The 17,053-nt window shown below is 39.4% G+C and overlaps 1 protein-coding gene across 3 annotated transcripts in view; it reads right to left on the bottom strand.

Moving 5' to 3' along the window:
* The window catches only part of LOC132395679 (cytoplasmic dynein 1 intermediate chain 1), a 205,188-nt gene that overhangs the window by 82,337 nt on the left and 105,798 nt on the right, over window positions 1-17,053 (bottom strand). For all 3 annotated transcript variants that reach the window (XM_059972584.1, XM_059972585.1, XM_059972583.1), the window contains one exon: window positions 1,684-1,770. In XM_059972584.1, the coding sequence (XP_059828567.1) occupies window positions 1,684-1,770 (87 nt within the window). The remainder of the gene's footprint in view (window positions 1-1,683; window positions 1,771-17,053) is intronic.

Below are 17,053 nucleotides of genomic sequence, written 5' to 3' on the forward strand. Positions count from 1 at the left end.
TCTTTTATTACGGATGGATGAATGGGGCCTGATGAGGGATAACCAACATGGCTTTGTGTTTGGGAGGTAGCGTCTAACCAATCCTGTAGAGTTTTTCCAAGGAGGTTACCAGGAAAGTTGATGAAAGAAAGGCAGTGATGTTGTCTATTTGGACTTTAGCTAGGCCCTTGACAAAGTCTAACATGGGAGGCTGTCAAGAAGATGCAGTTGCTTCGGCATTCAGGATGTAGTAAATTGGATTTGACATTGGGAGAAGCCAAAGAGTGGTAGTGGACGGTTGACTCTCTAACTGGAGGCCTGTGATTAGTGGTGTGTGGCAGGGATCAGTGCAGGTTCCATTGTTGTTTGTCATCCATTTACACAACGTGAATAATGTGGTAAGCTGGATCTGCAAATTTGCAGATGTCACCAAGACTGGGAGCATAATAGACCGTGAGGAAAGCTATGAAAGCTTTCAGCAGGATCGAGACCAGTTAGGAAAATGGGCTGAAAATGGTCAGACAAGTGAGAGGTGTTGCAGTTCAGCAGGGCCAATCAGGGTAGGGCACTGAGGAGTGTGGTAGAACAGAAGGATATAGGAATACAGATCCATAATTCCTGGAAAGTGATATCACTTGTAGATAGGGTCATAAAGAAAGGTTTAGGAACATTGGCCTCATAAGTCAGCATGAATACATGAGTTGAGATGTTGAAATTGTAAAATTAGTGAGGCCAAATTTGGAGTATTGTGTACAGTGCTGATCACTCATCTATAGGAAGGATATCAAAAGATGAAAGAGTACAGAGAAAATTTACAAGTATGTTGCTAGAAACTGAAGACCCAAGTTATAGGAAAGGTTGAATAGGTAAAATCTTCATTCCCCAGAGCATAAAAGAATGAGAGGAGATTTGATAGAGATAAACAAATATTGATGGGGCATAGATAGGGTTAATGTAAGCAGGCTTTTTCCACTGAGGTTAGGTGGGGCTAGGACGAGAGGTTATGAGTTAACAGTGAAAGGTGAAATATTTAAGGGAAACCCAAGAGGGAACTTCTTCACCCAGAGTGTGGTGCAAGTATGGAATGAGGTACCTGGGGAAGTGGTATATATGGGTGTGAGTAAACATTGAAGAGAAGTTTGGATAAGTACAATCACAGGGATGGTCTGGGGGGGGGGGGGGTGCAGTTGTGCCTAAGCAGAATAAAAGTTTGGCATGGACTAGATGGGCCGAAGGGCCTGTTTCTGTGCTGTAGTGCTCTGACTGACTACAAATCCAATCTTCGTAAAAGGTAGCCACTTTAATTCTTTTTTATCTGGTTTACTTGTTTATGTTTCAACTGTAGAAACTAAAAATTGCTAACCAAAATTACCTAGCATCAGTGATGTTAAACATATTTTTAATCCACTATTTCAACAATTTGCACAATTTAATTGATATTTGCACAGGCAATTCTGATTCTACAGGACGGGAGTCTAAAACCAGCCACCACCTGACATAACATTCAATAGCAAATTATGTAAATACTCAGACTGCAGAGCTAAGATTTCGCTTTTAGAACCCTGTTTGCCACCTATCCCTGAAATCAATTCTGATACCATTGGCAGGATCTCTGTCATTTCATGTTAAGCATGGCTTAGCGTAAAGAACATTTTTCCCACCCACTAGGCGCCAATGGATAGCACACATATTAAAATGATTTACCTTCTTTACTTTCAGGTTTTGATTCTTGGTTCTCCAACTCAGACTCAATTCCAAGATTCAGTTCAGGCATCTCATCATCTTCATCTTCTGCAAGATAAAAGGTAGATAAGGTAGTTAAGAAAGCTTATGGAGTGTTAGCTTTCATAAGTTGAGGGATAGAGTTTAAGAGACGCAATGTAATGATGCAGTTCTATAAAACTCTAGTTAGACAAACTGTGTCCAGTTCTGGTTGCCTTACTATAGGCAGGATGTGGAAGCATTGGAAAGAGTACAGAGGAGATTTACCAGGATGCTGCCTGGTTTAGAGAGTATAGATTATGATCAGAGATTAAGGGAGCTAGGGCTTTACTCTTTGGAGAGGAGGAGGATGAGAGGAGACAAGATAGAGGTGTACAGGATATTAAGAGGAATAGATAGAGTGGACAGCCAGCGCCTCTTCCCCAGGGCACCACTGCTCAGTACAAGAGGACATGGCTTTAAGGTAAAGGGAGGGAAGTTCAAGGGGGATATTAGAGGAAGGTTTTTCACTCAGAGAGTGGTTGGTGCGTGGAATGCACTGCCTGAGTCAGTGGTGGAGGCAGATACACTAGTGAAGTTTAAGACTACTAGACAGGAATATGGACGAATTTAAGGTGGGGCGGGGTTATATGGGAAGCAGGGTTTGAAGGTCAGCACAAAATTGTGGGCCGAAGGGCCTGTAATGTGCTGTACTATTCTATGTTCTATTATCACATAGGTCTGTTAATTTCCCTCCACTTCACACATTAACTTTTCTGCATTTATGTACAAGAACAGAATCTACAGATGACAGCAGGTAGCAAAAGGCAAAGTTTTTAACCAAAAGTTCTTAACTTTTATTCCCATAGTTAAGTGATAACTCCAGAACAAGCTTAAAAGAAAATCCAGTCATTAGATCATTAAAGCAGAGTTAATGTTTTAGGTCACCTGTTGTTACGATTGCAAGTTGCTTCAGATCTGAAAGAAGTAAAACTCTCTAAGTGTAATATCAAGGAAGCAGAAGAGCTGTGGTGGGGCCAGGTGGGTAGAAGGTAACAGGCAAACGCATAAAGACCTATGTTGGAATGGAAGGAAAGGTAAATTAAAAGGCAGATTAAGGAAAGGATGATGCTGTAAAGTGAAACAATGAGAGAAGGTAATGGAACAAAAGTAAATGCAGAATATCAGGAAGGAGAATGGAAATTCTATTCCCAGTCCTGCTCTCTATGGCTGACGGGTTGGGGGGTGGGGGGGAGGAGGGGTGAGAGGTTATGGGAGAAACAAACAGATGTCTTGATGAAGATCTGAAATGGACAAACTTATAAAAAAGTTCAAGGGAATATTGTTTCTTGAGCTTCCTTCCATCACAATAGGAGTTGAACAGCAAAAACATCACAGTGAAAGTGCAAAAGAGATGTAAAATAACAAGCAACCTGAAAGATTGGCTGTTCATTGAACGGATGCGCTGAATAAAGTGGCCATTGTTTTCACCACGTGGGACGCAGTAAATGCACCATTAAAGTGCAAGTTATACAGGTAAATATTTCACACTAAAGGAATAAAAAACATAGAAACACAGAAATCTACAGCGCATTACAGGCGCTTCGGCCCAGTGTTGTGCCAACCATATAACCTACTCTAGAAACTGCCTAGAATTTCCCTACTGCATAGCCCTCTATTTTTTTAAGCTCCATGTGCCTATCTAAGACCCTATTGTATCTGCTTCTACAAATTTTGCTGGCAGTGCATTCCATGCACCCACCATCTCTGTGTGAAAAACATACTTCTAACATCCTTTTGTACCTACATTCAAGCACCTTAAAACTCTGCCCCCTTGTGTTAGCCATTTCAGCCCTGGGAAAAAGCGCCTGGCTATCCACACGATCAATGCCTCTCATCACCTTATACACATCTATCAGGTCACCACTCATCCTCTGTCGCTCCAAGTAGAAAAGACCAAGTTCACTCAACCTATTCTCATAAGATATGCTCTTCAATCCAGGCAACATTCTTGTAAATCTCCTCTGCCCTCTCTCTATAGTATCCACATCCTTCCCATAATGAGGTGACCAGAAATGAACACAGTACTCCACAGTGGGGTCTGACCAAGATCTTAAATAGCTGTAATATTACCTCACGGCTCCTGAACTCAGTCCCGTGGTTGACGAAGGCCAACATACCATATGCCTTCTTAACACTGTCAACCTACGCAGTAGCTTTGAGTGTCCTATGGACTTGGACCCCAAGATCTCGTTGATCCTCCACACTGCCAAGAGTCATATCATTAACATTATATTCTGTCTTCAAATTTGACCTACCAAATTGAACCACTTCACACTTATCTGGGTTGAACTCCATCTGCCACTTCTCAGTCCAGTTCTGCATTCTATCAATGTCCCATTGTAACCCCTGAGAATCCTCCAGACTATCCATGACACCTCCAACTTTTGTGTCATTAGTAAACTTACTAACCTACCCTTCTACTTCTTCATCCAGGTCATTTATAAAAATCACAAAGAGGAGGGGTCCCAGAACAGATCCCTGTGGAACATCACTGGTCACCATACTCCATGCAGAATAAGAACCATTTACAACCACCCTTTGCCTTCTGTGAGCAATCCAATTCTGGTTCCACAAAGCAACATCCCCTTGGATCCCATGCCTCCTTAATTTCTGAATGAGTCTCGCATGGGAACCTTATCAAATGCCTTACTGAAATCCATATACACTACATCCACTGCTCTACCTTCATCAATGTGTTTTGTTACATCCTCAAAGAATTTAATCAGGTTTGTAAGGCACGACCTGCCCTTGACAAAAGCCATGCTGACTCTCTTTAATTAGATAATGTATCTCCAAATGTTCATAAATCCTGCCTTTCAGGATCTTCTCCAACAACCTGTCCACCACTGAAGTAAAACTCACTGCTCTAAAATTTCCTGGGTTACCTCAACTCACTTTCTTGAACAATGCAAAACGTTTGCAACCTTCCTATGGAAGATAACATTGTGGGATTGATAAAATTACCATAGGTTGCTTTTGGTCAGTTCAACCATGGTTCTGCTGATTGTGTACAAGTCACAATCATCTGAGTTCATGCATCCGTAGTATATTTCAAACTGCTGTCTCCATATTACGTCATGGCTTGTACAGAGGAAGAAGCCAGCTTCCACAATTTCATGGGGAAAGAGGAACGTGGGAAATAACCTTCATTCTATATCGGTGGGGAGAACAAAATAATTAACCTTAAAAGTCGGAGCCTGATGATTCAGGAGAAAAGTTAAGAAGCTTCTTTATAGAAAGGGCTGTTTGAATGTATAACTCACAAAAACCATGGACGCAAGTTTAAATGAGACCATTTTTTTTGCTAGATAAAGGAACAAAAGCAAACAAAAAGAATATGGAGCCAAGGCAGCTGGATGGAGTTAAGATACTGATCTTATCAAAAAACCGAACAGGCTTGAGGGCTTGAAGTCTATTCCTGTTCCCAGACTTCTCTGTTCAAAATATAATTTTCTAAAGTTGTACAGTTCATTATAATGTATTACTATATTACAACTGCAATATTTACTCAAAAACAATAATGAAATACACTTCATAGCAAAGGTCAAGAACACATTTTGTTAAGTGATTGTGTTCCCTTTTCCTAGTTAAATTGATGATGAACGAATAAGTGACATCTTTTAATCATATGTCTTACTAATGACTGCTATGGATACTTCATTGTTTACAAGGACTTGCTACGTCTATGCCGCAAGCCTGAAATCACTAACTGAAACCTGTGCAAACATTTGCCTGAGAAACATTCTGAATCTGATCACCTATCACCCAACAAGTTGTTATATATGCTGTTCTCACCAATTTTTTTGTTAATCAGCTTGCTTCTGGGCAGAATGCTTTTCTGAACTAATTGCTTTGCTTTGGGGTCACAGTTTTAATAGAGCAGAGCATTTTAGATATCAGAACAATCAACAAGGAATTCAGAAACTAATATGAATTTTAAAAGATTGTATTAATATTCCAAACCTCCCCATAAGTGGTACAATGGGATATCAGAAAGGGGGGGAGGGAATCAGGAAAACATGCTTCACGCAGATGTTAATGGCCTCAACAGCAATATCTAAAATTAGTTCTGTTCATTCTTCAGCTACTACAAGTAGAATGGAACAATATTTTTCACCTGGAGAAGGCAATATTTGATAACTGCATTTGAGTTACGTTGCAACCCATCACTATGAAGAGATTTTCTAGAGCAGCATGTAATTTGGACTTTTCAATTTGATCTATATTTAAACTGTAATTTACTGGAACATTGCTGCTGTGGCAAGATTAAGGACACAGTTAATGTCTTAACCCATAGACCAACCACACGACACTATAATAACTACCAACAGATGTTGCAAGTGAGACTGCGGAGAGCAACAGGGAGGTAAGTGAACACCAGATTACAAAATGCACTGAAGTTTATTTTAAAAGAAATACTTTATCCCTAACCTACAGTTTCCTGATGTTCCAAGATTTGGCTTGGAATAGTTTTCACAAAGGGCATATTTAGCAGATAATCAACTTGCTAATGCCAATAACAGGTCCCTCATGATCATTTGGGTCTCAACTAGCTAAAATTAAGTGTAGAATTTGAGTTAATGGTAGTGTGTTCTGTTGCATGCACATCACTGTAATTCCTTAACTTGCATTAGAGATCTCCACTACCTGACTTGAAACCGTATATAGATCAAGGACTGCCATTGCTTCAGACAAGATCTCGTAGAAGGTAGATTGAGGACCAATTTGTTTACGAGCATCACATGCAGAGTTCCACAAACAATTTCTCAAAGAGGAAGTCACCTATGCCCACTGTGCAGAATCTGCTGAGACTGTTCTATCTCTCAATAGTTTTGTTCTGCTCCTTCTCCAGTTTGTCCAGAATTATCAGGAACACCATCATTTCAGCTTTCTCACATAATGATATTGTTAGGGTGCTGAATGTAATTACCTGCAGATACTAACAGGGTAGACGCTTGCTTTTTAAAAAATCAAGAATCAAAATCTAGCAAAAGTAAATTGGTGATTTGGGGAAAATAATTTTTAAAGTTTTTTTTAAGATTGAGATTCTCCACTCCAAAGGTTTTCCTTTGTTGAACTCTCAGTCAGAGACTAGCTGGCCATAAATTACAATGGCCATTACTTAGTTGGCAGAGCTGAAATACAAATGGTACCAATCCACAAACCTGCAAAGCAGCACCTCTGACACCAAGTGGGAACCAGGAAAGACATACCAAATGTGGCAGAAAGCAAAAGACACATTCTATTGAATTTCAAATTCATATTTAGTAGATTACTCAGTAAAAACTCTGCCCAATGTCAGCTTTTAGAAGCAAACCCAAAGGGATCAAAGAAAATACTTTGAATTCAGACTCATCACCATTTTCCCTTGAGTACTATATTGAGAAATAAATGATGTCATACACACTCTCCAATATTTATGAGCTCAAAGGTGCATTGCACATTTATGAAGAAAGTTTATTTAAGAACAAAAAGGCAAGTGATCAAGGTTTTTAATGCCACAAGAAGAGAATTAATTATTACCTAACTCAGGTGAACTAATAGATATCAACTTTCAAAATATCAAAACAATTCTTAACCAGAGATAGTAATTTTTAATAAAATCACACAAATTGTATTTTTCCAATTAAGGGCGGGCATGTTCATTGTACACTTGAAGTTGTGGAAAATATACCAAAAGGCTAAAATATTTTTTCTTGGGAAGATGGGAAAAAAAAAAGAAACACCCATTACACAATACTACTCCCTACCGACAGATGATCCCACCAGAACTTTATGCCATCAATTTTGCATGTAAGCTTTAGTCCTTACAGAAGAAGCATCTGTTCCACTACACCGATTTTAATGTAGTATTACATAATGGCCATCTTTTACTCATTCTGCCTTAGTTGAAAGTTTTAATACTAAATCAATAGTGGACAGAATTAGATCATTTTGATTGTACCACCAATGTGAGGAAACCTCTGTGAATAAACTACTTAAATTTAAAATGAATACCCAATACATAAGCAACTTAACTGTAGATGAAAAGCTAATTGGCAAAATCTTAACTTGTGTACCAATTGCTTGGCATTCATACAGTATATTGGGCTTTGACTATATTCAATCTACAAGCAACAGGAACACATATTTCTACTGAGCATTGTTTGTGGGAGGTACTGTACTGGGTGTAAGAAAGGTCATGTGATACATCCTCAAAAAGGCATCCTAAAAAACTGTCCTACAGGGTTTCAATCATTATCACAGCAAAAAAGCAGAACAAATACAAAAAACTTCCAGAAATATCAGATGTATTGTTAAATAGGATGTTTCATAAATGGGCACAACTCTTCTCATCCAATGATTGCACCATCTGTAAAAGATTTTTTTTACCTATCGGGTTGATCAACACTATGCAACACTATAATTCAGAGTCAAACTTCCTGTTCAAATACCCTCACTTAAGAGTAGTTTATATTTTAACAAAATATAACCATGTATTTCTTCTTACCAATAGTAAGGTGAACTGGGAGAATCAGGTTGGTGCTGGACCCCAGGATAGGGAGTCTGTAGAGTGCCTACAGGATGCATTCTTGGAACAGCTTGTACGAGAGCCGACCAGGGACAAAACTATTCTGGATTTATTGTTATGTAATGAACAGGATTTGATAAGCGATCTTGTAGTAAAGGAGCCTTTAGAAGGTAGTGATCACAATATAAGTTTTTATCTGCAATTTGAGAAGGATAAGGGCAGCTCAGAGGTGTCAGTGTTGCAGTTGAACAGGGGAGACTATGGAGCCATGAGGGAGGAGCTGGCCAAAGTTGACTGGACGGATAGCCTAGCAGAAAAGACAGTGGAACAGCAATGGCAGGTATTCTTGGGAATAATGCACAAGGTGCAAAATCAGTTCATCCCCCAGAGAAGGAAGGATTCAAAGGGGGGAAAGGGGCCACAGTGGCTGACAAAGGAAGTCAGAGATTGCATAGCATTAAAAAAAAGGAAGTATGACAGAGCTAAGGTGAGTGGGAGGACAGATGATTGGGAAGTTTTTAAAGAACAACAGAAGTTAACTAAAAAGGCAATATGGGGAGAAAAAATGAGGTACGAACGCAAGCTAGCCAGGAATATAAAGGAGGATAGGAAAAGTTTTTTTTAGGTATGTGAAGAGAAAGAAGATAGTAAGAACAATGTTGGGCCCTTGAAGAATGAATTGGGTGAAATTGTAATGGGAAACAGAGAAATGGCAGAAGAATTTAACGAGTACTTTAGATCTGTCTTCACTAAGGAAGACACAAGCAATCTCCCAGATGTATGGATGGGCCGACATAGGGTAACAGAGGAAATGAAACAGACTGACATTAGGAAGGAAACGGTGATGAGTAGACTGACGGGACTGAAGGCTGACAAATCCCCAGGTCCAGATGGTCTGCATCCTAGGGTACTAAAGGAGGTGGCCCTGGAAATTGTGGATGCATTGGTAATCATTTTCCAATGTTCCTTAGATTCAGGATCAGTTCCTGAGGATTGGAGAATGGCTAATGTTATCCCACTTTTTAAGAAAGGATGGAGGGAGAAAACAGAGAACTATCGACCTGTCAGCCTGACATCGGTGGTGGGGAAGATGCTAGAGTCCATTATTAAGGATGAAATAGTGGCATATCTAGATAGCAGTGATAGGATTGGGCCGAGCCAGCATGGATTTACCAAGGGTAAATCATGCTTGACTAATCTGTTGGAGTTTTTCGAGGTTGTAACCAGGAAGTTAGATGGGGGAGATCCAGTGGATGTAGTGTACCTCGATTTTCAGAAAGCATTTGATAAGGTCCCACATAGGAGATTGGTGGGTAAAATCAAAGCTCATGGCATTGGGGGGGGGGGGGGAAGACATTGACATGGATAGAAAACTGGTTGGCAGATAGAAAGCAAAGGGTAGCAGTGAATGGGTGTTTCTCGGAATGGCAGGTGGTGAGCAGTGGGATGCCACAGGGCTTGGTATTGGGACCACAGCTGTTTATGATTTACGTCAACGATTTAGATGAAGGCATTGAGAATAACATCAGCAAATTTGCTGATGATATTAAGCTGGGTGGCAGTGTGACATGTGATGAGGATGTTAGGATAATTCAGGGTGACTTGGATAGACTGGGTGAGTGGGCAGATGCTTGGCAGATGACGTTTAATGTGAATAAGTGTGAGGTTATCCACTTTGGGAGTAAGAACAGGAAGGCAGATTATTATCTGAATGGTGTAGAGTTAGGTAAGGGAGAAATACAAAGAGATCTAGGAGTCCTTGTTCATCAGTCACTGAAGGTGAATGAGCAAGTGCAGCAGGCAGTGAAGAAGGCTAATGGAATGTTGGCCTTTATTATAAAGGGAATTGAGTACAAGAGCAAGGAGATCCTCTTGCATTTGTACAGAGCCCTGGTGAGACCACACCTGGAATATTGTGTACAGTTTTGGTCTCCAGGGTTAAGGAAGGACATCCTGGCTGTAGAGGAAGTGCAGCGTAGATTCACGAGGTTAATTCCTGGGATGTCTGGACTGTCTTACACAGAGAGGTTAGAGAGACTGGGCTTGTACACGCTGGAATTAAGGAGATTGAGAGGGGATCTGATTGAAACATATAAGATTATTAAGGGATTGGACAAGATAGAAGCAGGAAATATGTTCCAGATGCTGGGAGAGTCCAGTACCAGAGGGCATGGTTTGAGAATAAGGGGTAGGTCATTTAGGACAGAGTTAAGGAAAAACTTCTCCCAGAGAGTTGTGGGGGTATGGAATGCACTGCCTCGGAAGGTAGTGGAGGCCATTTCTCTGGATGCTTTCAAGAAGGAGCTAGATAGGTATCTTATGGATAGGGGAATCAAGGGATATGGGGACAAGGCAGGAACTGGGTATTGATAGTAGATGATCAGCCATGATCTCAAAATGGCGGTGCAGGCTCGAAGGGCTGAATGGTCGACTTCTGCACCTATTGTCTATTGTCTAATAGTATCTCTCTACATAGACTGAATTTCCAAAAGGGGAAATTTTGGAATGGAAAAACAGGATGAAGCCAAATTTTAGAGAAATAGTTTTGGAGTTATTTAGGAGTCAAACGCTGTGTGTAAAGATTGTAAGCTTCATCCTGAAACAGCTCCAGAGCTAGTCCTATCTGGGGAAAAAAATCCTGAAATTTCACCCTGAATAGGGTAACAAAAGCATTTTTTTAAAGAAAATGTACAATAGTACTTAGCAGTGCAAAAGCTAAAAACTATTACCAGGCTCGTGAATGAAACTTTATACCTTTCCTGCAGATTGAATTGAACATCACTGCAGTTCACATGGGTTAATTAAAATAATTCCAAGAATAAAAATACTACATTTATGTTATAAAGAAAAAAGGATCCATAAAAAACCATCTGCCTACAGAGGCAATTCACAGCAACACATTCCCCTCTCAACTTCCCAAACCATTGCTTACCACAACTAGACAACCTAGTTTTCTGTGAAGCAAGAAGATGTTCACAAACCATTTGGAAAACAGATAATTAGGAAAGCTGCAGACTCGGATGGGGTCTGACCTGGTACTCTAAGGCACTGAATGGGTCAGCTAGCACCTCGCTTCACAGAGGTACTTAACAACTCTCTGCAATTATGCAAGGTTTTGGACTGCTTTAAAGTTGCTACAATTGTTCCAGTTCACAAGAAAAACAAGATCACTAGACTTAATGATTCCTGGCCAGTCAGTTTGACTTCAGCAGTTATGAAAACCTTTGAATGTCTGATGTTGGCCTACCTTACGTCTGTTACTGATCCTCTGCTACAGGCTGCTTATAACACAAATTGCTCAGCTGAGGATGCAGTTAACTTGTGCCTTCATTACATTTTTCAACATTTGAACACCTTTATGAGGATCTTGTTTCTGGATTTTAGCTCCACCTTCAATGTTATTGTTCCAAAGTTACTCCACAACAAGCTACCCCAGCTAGCTATATCCTACAATAGCTGTCAGTGGATTATGAGCTTTCTGACTGGAAGCCCCGAAGCAATATGCAAGGCTGGGCTCCTACTTGTCCAATCCAATGTTAGCCCTGGGGCTGAGTTCTTTCACCCTTCCTGTTCTCACTTTATTCAAATTACTTTACCTCCGCAGACAAATCCATTAAATCATAAAGTTCACAGAGTCTAATCACTAATAATGATGTGACCTGCTATAAAAGAAAGGTAGACCATCTTGCAGCATGGTGTGCATGTAACAACTTGGAGCTGAATGCTATCAAGACAGTGCAAACAAGGACTGACTTCTGCTGCCAACCCCCTACCCCCTTGGAAATTAATGATCAGGCTGCGTCTGTGATAAAGTCATTCAAATTCCTGGGGACTACCATTACCAGCACACTAAAGTAGGACAAGCAGGGTATGTTCAGCACTAGGAAGCCCAGAGGTTGTTCTTCCTCTGTCACCTTAAGGAAATTTAACATTTCAGGGCGTATCCTGATGAATTTTTACTCAGCCATCATTAAGAGTGTTGTGACCACCTGTATCACCATTTGGTTTTCCGCTGTCTCCACCCTCTCCAAGTCCAGGTTGCACTGACTGATCCACTCAGTGGAGAAGATCACTGGCTGTCAGCTGCTGACATTAAAAGACCTGTTCATCACCAGAGTGAAGAAAAGAGCTGGAGAAATTACTGCTGGCTTCTCTCACCCTAGCAGTCATCTATTTACCAAATTACCATCAGGGAGACGCTACAAGTTCATCACCACCAGGACTACACGTCACCTCCAAAGCTTCTCTCCTGTAGCTATCCAGCTTCTCAACTAAACTCACTCAGGTGTAGTACCATAACTGTCCCTGCACAACATCTGTTAAATGCTCATTCCTGCTCTCCTTGTTCTGTTGATAATTATTGAGTCTGTTTACACGTTCACATTTATTTAAGTTTGATTATTGACATTTGCGCATGTGACCGTTCTGTTAATTGGCAATTGTTCATGGCTGTTTGCACGGTTATCTTGTAAATTGTCGGTTGCTATTATGTTATCTGTATGATATTATCCTGTGATTTAGGCTTGGCACCAAACCATAATCAATTAATATACTGACAATAAAGTGTTTCTGATACTAGGCAAGAGATGACCATAAAAGACAAACAGTATTTCAATATCACTTCTAGAAACAGGTAACTGCATTGTGTGCAAAAATGACCAACTAGTGACACAGTGATGAACTAATGCAGCAGATTCATTATTTTATATACAACATCTGCATGCACATCAAATTCTGTATTTTCAGAGTTGCAATTTGCACTTTCCCCTGCTCAGCTTAAATACATGCCCTCTAGTACTAGACATTTCAAACCCAAGATTGTGGCTGTCTACCATCTGTGTCTCTCATAATCTAATAAACTTTTATTGAATCTCAACCATCATAGAGAAAAAAGCCCAAGCTTGTCCAACCTTTCCTCATAGCACATCCTTCAAACCAGGCAGTATCCTGGCCAATCGCTTTTGCACCTTCTCCAAAGCCTCCACATCATTCCTTTGTTGAGGCGACTAGAACTGAACACAATACTCCAAATGTGGCCTAAACAGAGTTTTTAATAAAGTTGTAACATAATTTCCTAGCTCTTGAACTCAGTGCCTCAACTAATGAAGGCAAAAAAATGCCATATGCATTCTTTACTATGCGCAGTCACTCTCAGGGACCATGTTACACATTATATCAGAGGGATAGGAAGGCAGGCAGAGGGGGTGATGTGGCTCTACTGGTGAAGAATGGCAACAAATCAGTAGAAAGATGTGACATAGGATTGGAAGATGTTGAATCCTTGTGGGTTGAGTTAAGAAACTGCAAGGGTAAAAGGATCCTGATGGCAGTTATACAGGCCTCCCAAGAGTGGGTGGAAAGAGGACCACAGATTACAACTGGAAATAGAAAGGGCGAGTCAAAAGGGCAATGTTATGGTAGTCATGGGAGATTTTAACATGCAGGTTGATTGGGAAAATTCAGGTTGGTAATGGATCTCAAGAGAGTAGGTTTGATGAATGCCTAAGAGATATGTAGCTTTTTAGAGCAGTAAATGCCTACTGGAGCAGTAGGCATTGAGCCTACTAAGGGATCAGCTATACTGGATTGGGTGTTATGAATGAACCGGAGGCAATTGGAGAGCTTAAGGTTAAAGAACTCTCAATGATCACAATATGATTGTGTTCAACTTGAAATCTGATAGTGAGAAAGTAAAGTCTGATGTAGCAGTATTTCAGTGGAGTAAGGGAAATTACAGTGGTATGAGAGAGGAGTTGGCCAAAGTAAATTGGAAGGAACTGCTGACAGGGATGACAGCAGAGCAGCAATGGTGCGCATTTCTGGAGAAAAATGAGGAAGGTACAGGACATCTGTATTCCAAAAATGAAGAAATAGTCAACTGGTAAAATAGTACAACTGTAGCTGACAAGGGAAGTCCAAGATATTGTAAAAGCAAAAGAAAGGGCATACAACAAAGCAAAAAATAGTGGGAAGATAGTGGATTGGGTTTTAAAAAACCTACACAGAGCAACTAAAATCATTAGAAGGGAAAAGATGAAATATGAAAGCAAGCTAACAAATAGTATCAAAGTGGATAGTAAGTTTTTTTCAAGAATGTTAAAAATGAAAGAGAAATGAGAGTGGATATAGGACCGCTAGAAAGTGAGGCAGGAGAAATAATAACGGGGGAGAAGGAGATGGCTGATGAACTAAGTGAGTATTTTGTGTCAGTCTTCGCTATGGAAGACACCAGCAGTATGCCTGATGTGGTAGTGAGAAGGAAGAGAAGTAGGTGCAGTTACTGTTACGAGAGAGAAACTGCTCATGAAGCTGAAAGAACTAAAGGTACATAAGTCATCCGGACCAGTGGAACTGCACCCTAAGGTTCTGAAAGAGGTAGTATTAGAGATTGTGGTGGCATTAGCAATGACCTTTCAAAAATCATTGGACTCTGACATGGTGCCAGAGGACTGGAAAATTGCAAATGTTTCTCCACTTTTTAAGAAAGTAGGAAGGCAGCGGAAAGGAAGTTGTAGAACAAGCGGAGTTTCAAGATGGCGACGTAGACATCTGCCTTTTAGGCGCTCTTCATTTTTTAAACTATAATTACCCTTTAATCAAATCTTTTTGTACTTAATTACATGGGTTGATATTTACGATTTACTTCTTTTCTAAAATAATACTTGATTTAATCTTTTCAAACTTAAAATGTCTGTATCTAAGAAATCGTCTAAAGACCCTCTATCTCTTGAGGCAATTTCCAGTTTCCTGGATGCTAAACTGGATACTAAACTTGCAAGTCCGGAAAATAAGCTTACTGCGAAAATGTCTGAGCTTGAAGAAGTCGTTAGATCGTTTGATACCAAGCTTCAATCTCAGGCAGCAGATATTGAACGGCATGAAGAAAAGTTTGCGGCTCTTGACAAGTTAATTTGTGAAAAAATACGTACAATTGAAACTTTGGAGAAGAAGGTCCTGTCGACTGCTAAAATAGTGGAGCAGAATAAGTTTAAAATCACCGATCTTGAAAACCGATCTCGCAGACAGAACTTGCGAATTATCGGATTTCCCGAAAATGTTGAGTCTGGTGACTTAACTGAATATTTCTCTAACTTATTGTGGGAAATTTTTGGCGAGGACGCTTTGCGGGCTAAACCTACTATTGATCGTGCCCAAAGAGTTTCGAGATTTTCGATCTCGAGAGACAAGCCACGAGCTGTGATTGTTCGCCTCCATTATCCTCGGGAGAAAGAGCTTTTAATCCGATTAGCGCGTCAGAAAGATATGATTTCTCACAGAAACTACAAGTTTCGTATTGTTGAAGATTATTCATTCGAGGTGATGAGGCCGAGAATCGCTTTTAAACCAGTGATGGCAGAGATTCATTCGATTGGACTTAAACAAGCTTTAAGATACCCAGCGAATCTCAGAATTACGTTGAGTGACGACAGTCAGTGCTTCTTTAATACTCCGGAAGAAGCAAAGAAATTCGTCGAAGAATATCGGTCTTCTAGTACAAGTTGAACTATGTGTTATGTTGAAGAATTTTTGGAGAGAAGATGCCATTTCGTTTTGGGCTTTAACTTATGAAACTGCGGTATAGCTTTTTAATTTTGGTCTGTAGACCTGGTTTTTTTTATTATCATGGTTTATAGATGCTCTTTTAATTTTACTATAATGTCTTTTTTCTTAATTTTTTTTCTTTGAATTGGATATACACGTTAATACTTTGTAATAATGATTTATTTTTTAAGATGTCGTTTCTTCTTCCCATAAGACTTTGCTTTCCGTAAGCATTTATTTGCTTGTACTTGAAAATGGGATGAATGTTTTGGATTTTTGGACCTTTTTTTATATATTGTAGTGATTATTGAATTCTTTTTTAATCATATTTTGATGACTTTTTTTAAAAAAAAAAATTTTTAACAGATTGGTGAATTTACATTTATATTCTGTAATATGGTTTTTTCAAAATGTCGTTTCTTCTTCCCATAAGTCTCTGTTTTTGAAATGTCATTTTCTTGTATTTGAATATGGAATCTTATTTTAAAGGCATATTACACTATTTTAAACTTTAATGTTTATCCTTTTTTATTAATGATCTTTTGCTTTATTATATTATTTTTTCATTTTGATTGATATATATTCTTTCTTTTTACAACCCTGTATTTATATCTGGGAGTTATATAGTCTCTTTTTTTCTTTTCATGGAGTTGCCATCCTGAAATGGGGGTAATATTAGTATTAGTTTGTGCACCTGCCGCTTGGCTTTCTTTCGAGGGGTGGGGGGAGGGGTAGGGATCTTTATTCCCGCTTTTGCTTTTTATTTTTTTGCTTTTAGTTTATGCGCCGACTTTAAATTATTAATATTGTTGAAGTGTCATGTTCTCTGGTTGCTCCTGAATCATTTTTCCTTCTTCCTGAATTATGGGTTGTGTGTCTTTTTAACCTTTTATGATATATACAATTAAAATTGGCATGATGGATAAGTCTATTAACTTTATCTCTTGGAATACTAATGGTTTAAATCATCCGATTAAACGTAAAAAAATATTTAAAGTATTCCATAGACTAAATGCTAATATTATCTTTGCACAGGAGACCCATATTAGGAGGGAGGATAATCAACGCTTTTTTAGGTTCTGGAAGGGTCAACAATTTCACTCGAATTGTACTGCCAAAATTAGGGGTGTGTCTATTTTTATAGACCCCTCAATTTTGTTTACACATCATGAAATTATTTCTGATCCACAGGGCAGATTTTTGTTGATAACTGGTTCACTTTTTAATTGAAAAGTGGCTCTAGTTAATATTTATTCT

The sequence above is a fragment of the Hypanus sabinus genome, chromosome 6 (assembly GCF_030144855.1).
Source record: "Hypanus sabinus isolate sHypSab1 chromosome 6, sHypSab1.hap1, whole genome shotgun sequence".
NCBI lineage: Eukaryota > Metazoa > Chordata > Chondrichthyes > Myliobatiformes > Dasyatidae > Hypanus > Hypanus sabinus.